Raw genomic sequence first — 11,193 nt, 5'->3', positions numbered from 1 at the left:
AGCTTCGCCCGCGTGGCCTAAAGGCATTTTTTTTTCCAGAAACTAACATAACATCAGGACGCGCACGCTGAACAGCACCGAATAACACATTTAACCTTCCAACCCCCATGTCATCCCTTTAGGGGGGAAATTTTCTCATAGTAGTTTTTTAGCTGACACCTAACCTCAAAGAAAAACCTAATTTCCAAATTTCAAGTTAATAATATCAATAATTAAAATTTTCCCATGCAAACTTTCAACCCCTATTTTATCACCCTTATGGGCGAATTTTCCAAAAATCCTGAAACACGTAGGTTCTTATTTTTGTCCGAAAACCCAAATACAAATTTTCATGCAAATAACTTGAAAAATGACGGACTTTCATACAAACTTCCATCCCCCATTTAACCCACTTAGGGGTGGAATTTCGAAAAATTCTTTCTTAGTGGATACCTACTCTTTACAAAAATATACCCTCCAAATTTCATGTCTTTAGGACCAGCGGTTTAGGCTGTGCGTTGATATATATGTCAGTCAGTCAGTCAGTCAGTCAGGACTTTGAATTATATATATATAGATAACCCACTTTGGGGTGGAATTTCGAAAAATTCTTTCTTAGTGGATACCTACTCTTTACAAAAATATACCCTCCAAATTTCATGTCTTTAGGACCAGCGGTTTAGGCTGTGCGTTGATATATATGTCAGTCAGTCAGTCAGTCAGTCAGGACTTTGAATTATATATATATAGATAACCCACTTTGGGGTGGAATTTCGAAAAATTCTTTCTTAGTGGATACCTACTCTTTACAAAGAATAGACCCTCCAAATTTCATGTCTTTAGGACCAGCGGTTTAGGCTGTGCGTTGATATATATGTCAGTCAGTCAGTCAGTCAGGACTTTGAATTTTATATATATAGATTTATAAGTACTTATTTGAAATTGTTTCTTTTGAAGAACAACAAATAAATTTCAATTTAACATAGAATTAAGTTACAATAAAGTTTAGTTGTTGTCACTATGACAGCATTAATCTCCCCTTTCTGTCCACAATGCCCACCCTCTGCATCCATCCGATAAATCCTCTATTTTGTGTCATATCCGCCTTTCTGCCGCCCACGCATTCTGATAACGGACGTCTGTGCCACACTGTAAAAAAAAGTAATACAAAAAATCTTCCCCAATAGGTAAAGGATACCATAATCTAAAAAATATATGATAGGAAAAGGTGACTGGCTGACTGAACTATCAACGCACAGCTCAAACTCCGGTACGGATCGGGCTGAAATTTGGCATGCAGATAGCTATTATGACGTAGGCATCCGCTAAGAAAGGATTTTTGAAAATTCAACCCCTAAGGGGTGAAAAAGGGATTTGAAATATGTGTAGTCCACGCGGACATCCACCGGACGCGGACAGTCCAAGTCGCGAGCATAAGCTACTCGTGAATATTTTTTAATTGTCCGCTAGTGATGATTTATGTCCAGCAGTGGACATTAATTAGCTGAAACGAGGATGATGATGAATGATCTTCCTGGTAGCACCATTGCTAGCATCATAATAGATGCAGAAAATACGCACTTACCAACTTTATACATGCAAGAGTTGTGGTCCAGTTTGCAGTGGTTCAGAAACATCCTGCGTTGTCCACTGCTGGACACCGCACACTGAGGGTCGTAGTCTTCCGTACAGGAGGCTGGGCACGCGTGGCCACAGAAACTGCCGTCCACGCCCATGTTTAATGACCTGGAAAAATTATGGGTATTTATGAATATTCACCTTTTGAATATTGAATGACTGAATGAATATAACTTTTTTTATACATCGTATTAATCAAGAGAATAGAAACATAAAATGCCAAGACCCTATTCACACGGAATCAACGTTTTTTGCAGGATTTATATTTTACCTAATTCATTCATATATAGTGGCACATACTTTGAGTATGGAACAATACAAAATAATGTTATTTGTACTGCAAAAATACGTACATATAGTAGTTTGAACCATGTGAATGGTTCTATACTTACTCAGTGTGGGCGCTGGTTATGGTGTAAAACATATAAATGACTATCAGTTGCCCGCAACTTCGTCCGCGTAAAATTTCTGGCTTCTCATGAGATTAGTTTCCTAATTTCCAAGGTATAAAAGCTTTGCTACGGATACTAAGTGCGACGTGCAAATATATATATATATATATATTTGCACCCACCCGACTTGCAAATATATATATATATATATTTGCACCCACCCGACTTTTCTATGGAAGAATTTAAAAAATCCTCTCTTACTTAGGTAGTGGTTGTCTTGGTTATACAAAAATCTACATAAAACTAAACTTGTGTTTCTAAGCCCAGCCGTTCCTGTACATTGATATATCAGCTAATATATATTCAATTTATGAATATTCAGATTTTGAATATTAAATACAATATTTGAATATATAGAAGTGTAGTAGTATAAAATACCTTCTAGAAGAGAAGCTTCTTCTAGTTTCAACATTAGCTACTTCTTTCTGTGCTGGTAGTGGTTTAGGCTTGAAAACATACGGCCTTGTCAAATAATGCGCCCCGATATCCTTGCAATTCTCTATTGGTACTATCTCGTATCCTAAAATAGTAAATAATAGGTAGGTATCATCATGATCAACCCATTGCCGGCTCACTACAGAGCACGGGTCTACTCTCAGAGTTGGTCATAGCAGGCTAAGTGTTACCGTTAAATCAAGTGATATTTAATTAATTAAAACGCACGTTACTCCGAAAAGTTAGAGGTGCGTGCCCGGGATCGAACCCCCGACCTCCGATTAGGACTATTAGGAGGCGGACGTCCTAACCACTTGGCTATCACAGCACACGGTATCGAATAGGTCGGTATAGTTCTTGCAATTCTTAGAACTTCGCTTGTGGTTACGTCATACTTGCACATTGTGGCTAATTCCATTGTACACAATCTCTAAACTAAACTAAACTAAAATGGCACGTCTAAATCTATTGCTATCCCTTTCATAATGTTGCTTGAGGAAAAGGATAGCATTAGATTTAGATCTGTTAATTTAGTTTAGTTTAGAGATTGTGTACTAGAGAATCGGCCCCATTGTGTGTGTGTGTGCGTGCCTGTCGAACCAATCAGTTGCGAGCAAGAATAATTAATGAGGAGATCCGTAGGAGAACTAGAGTAACCGACATAGCACAACGGGTTGCGAAGCTGAAGTGGCAATGGGTAGGGCACAACCGAAGACGTTGGGGTCTCAAGGTGCTGGAATGGCGACCTCGCACCGGAAGACGCAGTGTTTGAAGACCCCCGACGGACGACATCAGACGAGTCGCAGGGAGCCGCTGGATTCAGGCGACGCGTGACGTTCCGTGGCGTGTGGAAGTCCCTACAAGAGACTTATGTCCAGCTGTGGACGTCTATCGGTTGATGATGATGATGATGATGAATTAGTAAGTACTTACGGTTAACATCATTCTGAAAATCGCAGTTAACTTTTCTGAAGAAACAGTCATTCAGAAATAATCGGTATTTCATCTTTTTGTTCTCTTCTTCACCGCCACACACAGCATTGATGTGTTATTGCAGTTTATGTAGGGCAGGAGGAGGGAGAGAGGGGGAGGACAAGAGGGGGAGAGGGAGAAGAAGATGAAGAGAGAACTTCGTTGTAAGGAACCAATAAAATAAAATAATTTTTTTTTATTCGAATAAACTTTTACAAGTACTTACGAATAGTCGGATGCATCTACCACTGGTTCGAAATGCCTTTCCTACCGAGAAGAACCAGCAAGAAACTCGGCGGTTGCTCTTTTCAAATATTTGATATAGGTACAAGATTATGCCATGTATAAAATAGTATTTGCAGTCTTGTGCGTTGCTGGAACGAGCTGCAGGTCAAATCCACGCTCTTTTATCATTTAGATAATCTTCAATTGTGTAATATGCTTTTTACAGGAGCATATTTTTAATAGATTTTTTAAACTTGTGCAAAGGTAAGTCCAAAATAGTTTTCGGGATTTTATTATAAAAGGTAATACCCATACCCACAAATGACTTTTGGACTTTCCTGAGGCGGAAGGTAGGAGCTGCAAGTTTGTCTCTGTTTCTAGTTAACCTAGCAATAATGTAGTGATACAATACTTACGGTTAACAGCATTCTGAAAACCGCAGTTAACTTTTCTGAAGAAACAGTCATTCAGAAATAATCGATATTTCATCTTCTTGTTCTCTTCTTTTCCGCCGCACACTGAGTTAACTGTGTTATTGCAGTTTATGTTAGTACAGTTTAATCTATTCTTGTTTATTTTTGTTTTCTTAATGACTGTCGAGTCTTGTCTTTCTTGTTTCTTGTCGTATTGCGCGGGTTTCTCGATGTTTTCCTTGTTTTTACCGGACACGAATAGAACATCTGTTTTTGGTGCTTCTGTAATGACAGTTTGTAAGGTTCCGTACCTCAAAAGGAAAAACGAACACTTATAGGATCACTTTGGTGTCTATGTGATGTAACCATAAATTCACGGTTTTCGGATTTATTCCTTTACTTGTGCTATAGGACCTACCTAGCTTTCATTATTCTAGGTCAACGATAGATTTTCTTGACAGACACGACGGACAGACAGATAACAAAGTGATCCTATAAGGGTTCCGTTTTTCCTTTCAGGTACGGAATCCTAAAAAGTCCATACATAATCTGGTACGAATGTATGGAACCCTTCATTCGCACTTGACCGATTTTTACTTACCAGTTTCAGTAATACGAATTTCGCCACCCCGCACCGAACTCCCTACCCTTCTACTATCCATAACGTCACTTATATGAACACCATCACTATGAAAAATATCTTCATTCCTAAATACCGGTTTATCATTTGGTATGAAAACTACTCCTTCAGTCGTATCTTCATAAACTGTGATTTCTTTTACCGATTCTTTCTTTTCTTCTGTAATCGGTTTTCCTGATACCGGTAATACCGGTTCTGGTATCGGTCTCTCTAAGTCACTGTGACCGGAGTATGTTATGAATATATCGGTATTATTTTTATCGATATGTGAACATCTGATTAGTAATACGTGTTTTACTAGTATAAAATAGAAGTAGTATTTCATGATTAACTAGCACAGTATTTTAAGATGATTTAAAAAATATAATACTTATAGGTAATTAAATGTATCTATTTGATAAGTAAACAATTAAAAAACTCTTTCAATTTTAAATTAAAAAACTGTTTTATTCACTTATTTTCTCCCAATATTAAACTGTAACAATATTAAAATATTTTATCCCAAATGAAATATTTTTTAAAATTAATTTATGAATATTAATTAATTAATTAAATTTTGTTTGTAGGTTTTTCACGATTTTCAACACTCTTGTGAAAACTTAAGACATAAGAGCTATGGTTTGCCTATTGTATGGCTGAACAATGGCAATTATGTAACGGTCAGTACAATAGAATTATACATACACTAGCTTCTGCCCCGGCTTCGCCCGCGTGGCCTACAAGAAACAAATGACTTTTTTTTTCAGAAACAAACATTATAACATCAGGACGCGCACTCTGAACTGCACCGAATAACACATATAACCTTCCAACCCCCATTTCACCCCTTTAGGGGGGGATTTTCCCATAGTCGTTTCTTAGCTGACACCTAACCTCAAGAAAAAACCTACTTTCGAAATTTCAAGTTAATTATAATATCAATAATTAAAACTTTCCCATACAAACTTTTATCCCCTATTTTACCACCCTTATGGGCGCATTTTCCAAAAATCCTGAAACACGTATTTCTTCATTTGTGATCGAAAACCCAAATACCAATTTTCATGCAAATAACTTGAAAAATGACCGACTTTCGTACAAACTTCCATCCCCTATTTAACCCACTGAGGGGTGGAATTTCGAAAAATCCTTTCTTATTGGATACCCTACTCTTTACAAAGAATAGACCCTCCAAATTTCATGTCCTTAGGACCAGCGGTTTAGGCTGTGCGTTGATAGGTATATATGTCAGTCAGTCAGTCAGTCAGTCAGTCAGTCAGGACTTTGAATTTTATATATATAGATAGGTAGTAGGAAGCGGTGATAGCCTAGTGGTTAAAACGTTCGCCTCCTATTTGTGAGGTCTGCGTCTGGGGTTCGATCCCGAACACGCACCTCTAACAAATACTTACCTCAAACAAATACGCACGTTGGAAAAAAAATCGGCCAAGTGCGAGTCAGACTCGCGCACCGATGGGTCAAATGGGATAAATCAAAAACTAAGTAGGTATTAAGTATACCTACATAAAAATAAATAAAAATCTGTTTTGGAATGTACCTACAAGTGTGCCCTTTCATATGATACCCGACTTGGTAGGGGGAGGGGGGGCACATTGATTCACGGGGCACATTGGTACAGTATCTATATCTCAAAACCGATAAACGCTACACAGTCCGGCACATCACTAGAATGCTCAAGGGCATTCACAAGAATGACAGTTGTGACACCGTTCGCCGCCAGTTTGCCGTTGGACCTCAACGGTCACTAACGTGTTGAAAGTGGCGTGCGCCGCTGCCTACAAAAAAAAAACGTGAAATGTAATTGTGTCTCAGGAGGATTCTTTTAGTTGTTTTTGTTATTATTTGTTACTACAGGTAAGTAAATATAGTTATTATTGTATTTTAAAATGTTTTTGATTGCATTATTATTATATATTAGATAAAATTAATTGTTTGTGGAAAAAGTCCGTTGGGGCACTTTGATACGGTAATGTGCGGGGTACAATGATACGTATCAATCTGCCCCTCTAGTGTATTAAAGTGCCCCGTCAAAAATAATAGTTTATTTTATTGTTTATTTTCTTTTTTTCAGAAAATGGTGCGCACGTACAAACCCAAAACTGATAGAAAAAATATCAATGAAGAAAACATTGAAGACGCAATACGTGAAGTATTGTCAAAGACTTTATCTATACGCAAAGCAGCCGACAAATATAGCATCAAAACTGCGACCCTACAACATCGCATAGAAAAAGCCAGAAAATCATTTGAAGCTACCAGAATATTATCTACAAATGAAGCATCCTCTTCATTACAAGCAGAATCTTCTTTATCACAAGCAGGTCCATCTTCACCACAAATAGCACCATCTATGGAGATGGCACAAATAGCGTCATCTTCAGCACACACTACTACTGCAGCTTTATCATCACACACTGCTACAGCTACTTCATCAAACATCTATGGTTCCAAGTATACCGTTGCACAAGTTTTTTCAATCGAACAAGAAAAGGCATTGACTCAATATTTATTGAATTGTAGTAAAATGCACTACGGCCTTACATTGAGACAGCTTTTGACTTTGGCATACGAGTTCGCAGAATCCTCAGGGTGTAATTATCCAAAATCCTGGAAAAAAAACAAATGCGCTGGAAAAGATTGGGCAGCTGGCTTCAGGAAGAGAAACCCAGAATTGAGTCTACGAAAACCAGAAAACACAAGCGCAGCAAGAAGCTTTGCTTTTAATAAAGCTGCTGTAGCTCAATTTCATGATAATTACGAACGCATAATGAGACAGTACAATTTTACACCCGATCGAATAATAAACTTAGATGAAACAGGCATAAGCACAGTTCTTTCTACTCCTAAAGTTATTGCTGGAAGAAAACAAAGACAGGTGGGACAAATAGTTTCTGCAGAACGCGGAGAGTTAGTTACTTTCTGTGGTATTATTACTGCTACTGGTTCTTCTCTTCCTCCAGTTTATGTCTTTCCAAGAGTTCACTACAAAGATCACTTCCTAAATGGAGCTCCTGATGGAAGTCTAGGGTTGGCAAACAGAAGCGGCTGGATGACATCAGAATTGTTTATAAGAGTTTTGAAACACATTCAACGCCTTACTTCGAGCAATAAAGATAACCCAATTCTAATCATTTGTGACAACCACGAATCGCACATTTCAATAGAAGCTGTTAACTACTGTCGTGACAACGGTATTGTTTATTTGAGTCTGCCCCCACACACGTCACACAAATTGCAACCGCTTGATGTCAGTGTGTTCGGACCCTTCAAAGGCAAATTGAAGATAGCTTTCAACGACTGGCACATTCAAAATGTTGGAAAGACTTTGACCATATACAACATTGCTGAACTGTCAAAATTAGCATATTTGGAATCATTTACACCAAAGAATATCATAGGTGGTTTTTCCAAACCTGGAATTTGGCCAATTAATAAACTGGTATTTGGGGACGACGACTTTGCACCGATAGACATTTTCAGCACAGGTTATCACGATTTGACAGATGAGAACACTCACAAAACACAAGATTTACATTTTGTAGACTCGGAAACAACTCAAAATAATGAAGTTGTTGATAGAGAACAAAATAAAACTCCTACTTTGGATACCGACCCAATTTCAGTGTCTGATGCTGACGATTCTCTACATGTTTCTTCATCACAGGCTATGCTTACTCCTGACGTAGTTAGACCTTATCCAAAAAAGGCGATTACTGACAGTGTCTTAAAAAGAAAAGGAAGAGAAAAGGGACGATCAAGAATATACACTGACACACCAGAAAAAAATAGATTAGAAAGCTTACGTAATGAAAAGGACAGGAAAAGAGAATTACAAAAAGCAAAACAGCATGCAAAAGAATTGAAAACAGCGAAAAATCTGTTGGGGTTAACTGAGCCAAAAAAGAAAAAGAGAGTAACTTCTTTGCCTGCAGAAATAGATTCCGATTCTAGTCTAGATGAAGTCGTGATGACGAGTGATAGTGAAGACATTGAAATGCCATCGGAATCAGAAGAAGAGGTAATTAATGAAGAACCAGTTAATCCTGAACACATAAATATTGGAGATTTCCTACTAATTAAGTTTGAGAAGAAGAAAACTGTGATTCACTACGTTGCCAAAGTCGTATTTAAGTATAATGTGACAGAATATGAAGTATCATATCTCAGAAAAAAAACAGGGTCTTATAAGTTCATATTTCCAATTGTGGAAGACAAAGCAAGTGTGGATGTTAGAGATGTAGTTTTGCAATTACCAAAACCAACTTTCTCCAAAGGCACATCTCGAACATCGTCGCTTTATTCATTTTCGGTAGGTTTAACTCGATATAATATCCAGTAGATTGTTTTGTAATTTATATGAGAGTTTTTATGATTATTTTTGTTAAATTTTTGATGTTTGTTTAATTTTTTAAGAAAACTATTGTTCATTTTGATAGGAGGTTCTAATATTATATTTTCATTAACAATATTCAATGTTAAAGTCTGATTACTTAGTAAGTATATAACTGATTATATAATTAAGAAAATAACAGAGAATTAGTCTTGTTCTATGATGACAATATTGTTTTTTTTTTGTGATTATATTTCTTAAGTAACTTAAGAGACTGATTATGGCTAATGTGCACTCTTAATAAAAAGTGTTTTGCGATCTCAATCAATAAAATTGTTTTATTTCTTAATTTTAAGTAATAATACAGTTTATATTGGGTTTTTAGTCAGTTTAAATTTGCATTTCATATGGATCTAAAATACGTATCAAACTGCCCCACCCCATGTATCAAAGTGCCCCACTGGTGGGGCAGAATGATACAAACATTTTATTTTCTTAAAATCACATTATCTCTATACGTCGCCAATTTTTGCGGTTTTTGCGTAGCCAAAATGTAAGCTGACATATCAGCCAATGCACACATCAAAACAAATATTTAAATATAATGCTTTATGGTCCTCAGAAAAGAGATTTAATTTTTGTGTATCAAAGTGCCCCCCCTCCCCCTATAATTATCTAATTTTGAAAATTGAAAATAAGTATATGAGTTGTTATGCCTGGCAATAAAAACCTTTTTTAAGCAATGGCAAATCTAAGAACTTTCGCAATCATGTTTTAAAAGGTACCTAATACTATACTACATAAAGGATTTCTGGTAAATATACTCGTAGGTACCTACCTCATAGGTTTGGTCTCGTTACGGTCGAACCTACCTATTTATATTTTGAAAATCATTTTGGTACCTATCATGACAGTTCGGGCCTTCGGGGCTCTAAAAAAGTTTGGTTCCTACGTAGTAGTACATTACAAATTCTTTGGGTTCCACAGTTGAATTAAACCTGTTTAAGAATAAAAGTAACGCCATCTCTTGAAATTTTCCTGAACTACGATGTGCATTTTTTGTCGAATGTACGTCTCGTTTTTCTTTCCTGACTTTTCTTCGTATTTCCACACCTTTCCGTTAGAGGGCGCAAACTTTTACTTCACGCGTTGCTAATAGATGGCAGAACTATAGGTTTACTTTTCTCTTTTCTACGCATTTTTATCGAATTTACCTGAAAAGTGAAATTATTATAAAGAGGTATTTTATTTTGTAAATAGGATGTCAAAGGTGATTAATCCGATTCTGAAAATAAGATAGATAGCTACGGCTATCCCTGGGTGCTATTAAATATAAATTATGTATCTATCTATCTACCTATGTATGGCGGATGGAATTGCGCACTAAAGATAGTTTATTTATTATAAAATTAGGTTTGATAGTACCTAGACCTACTTAGTTACTTTTTCGTTTCGATAGATATAATATTTGAATATTGTTTAAACTGGTAGTTCGTTTTTTTCAAATTTACTGTAAAATTTATCTTGTCCTCAAAAAATTATCCTGAAGTTAGATTTATTTTTAGGATTTCGTAGATACCTGAAAAGGCTAAAGGAGCGCTTATTTTATTCGCACTTTGTGTCCGTCTGTCTTTTGGTCTGTCTGTTTATTTAAGAAGACTCTTCGTCTCTGAAACGCGTGGAAGTATCCAGTGGAAATTAATATCAAATACAAGTCTGACAATCCGCACTAAGCCAGCATGGCAGACTATGGTATAAGCCTTCTCGTTCTGAGAGGGTTAGTGGGCAATTGGTTGATCATGATTATGATTTAGGTCTACTGTCCGTTGGACCTATAATCGCGCTTCTCTGTCTACGCAATCAAAAAATACGGCGACGGTTTTTGTCTTAAAAGAAGTATAAAAGTTAAATATCTACTTTGAGTTTGACTAAGTTTTGTTCAAAATCAAAGCCCAGAGGTACCAATATTTGAATCTGTGACCTTTGGCAAGGAAACCATGATATCTCCTAAGTAGGGTAGTTATTTTTGTATGCGACAAAGGTTTTGTTTCTCCATGCATCTAGGGCAAACAAGCTGCACCTTCCGTCAAAGAGATGCTTGCTATTTTT

At 36.8% G+C, this 11,193-nt stretch overlaps 2 protein-coding genes across 2 annotated transcripts; one reads left to right on the top strand and one right to left on the bottom strand.

Moving 5' to 3' along the window:
• Window positions 1–997: 997 nt before the first annotated feature.
• Window positions 998–5,079, bottom strand: LOC117994888 (uncharacterized). Its single transcript, XM_069508095.1, has 5 exons — window positions 4,716–5,079; window positions 4,118–4,396; window positions 2,448–2,589; window positions 1,565–1,725; window positions 998–1,128 (listed from the first exon to the last, which is right to left on the bottom strand). Exons 1-5 carry the CDS (start codon window positions 5,077–5,079, stop codon window positions 998–1,000), a joined length of 1,077 nt encoding a protein of 358 aa, XP_069364196.1.
• Window positions 5,080–6,364: 1,285 nt separating this feature from the next.
• On the top strand, window positions 6,365–9,754 carry LOC117995079 (uncharacterized). Its single transcript, XM_034983075.2, has 2 exons — window positions 6,365–6,608; window positions 6,826–9,754. The coding sequence occupies exon 2, from the start codon at window positions 6,829–6,831 to the stop codon at window positions 9,091–9,093; it is 2,265 nt and encodes a 754-aa protein (XP_034838966.1). The 5' UTR covers window positions 6,365–6,608; window positions 6,826–6,828; the 3' UTR covers window positions 9,094–9,754.
• Window positions 9,755–11,193: the final 1,439 nt, after the last annotated feature.

This window comes from Maniola hyperantus, chromosome 28 (assembly GCF_902806685.2).
Source record: "Maniola hyperantus chromosome 28, iAphHyp1.2, whole genome shotgun sequence".
NCBI lineage: Eukaryota > Metazoa > Arthropoda > Insecta > Lepidoptera > Nymphalidae > Maniola > Maniola hyperantus.
This window is presented reverse-complemented; position numbering and strand designations above follow the sequence as displayed.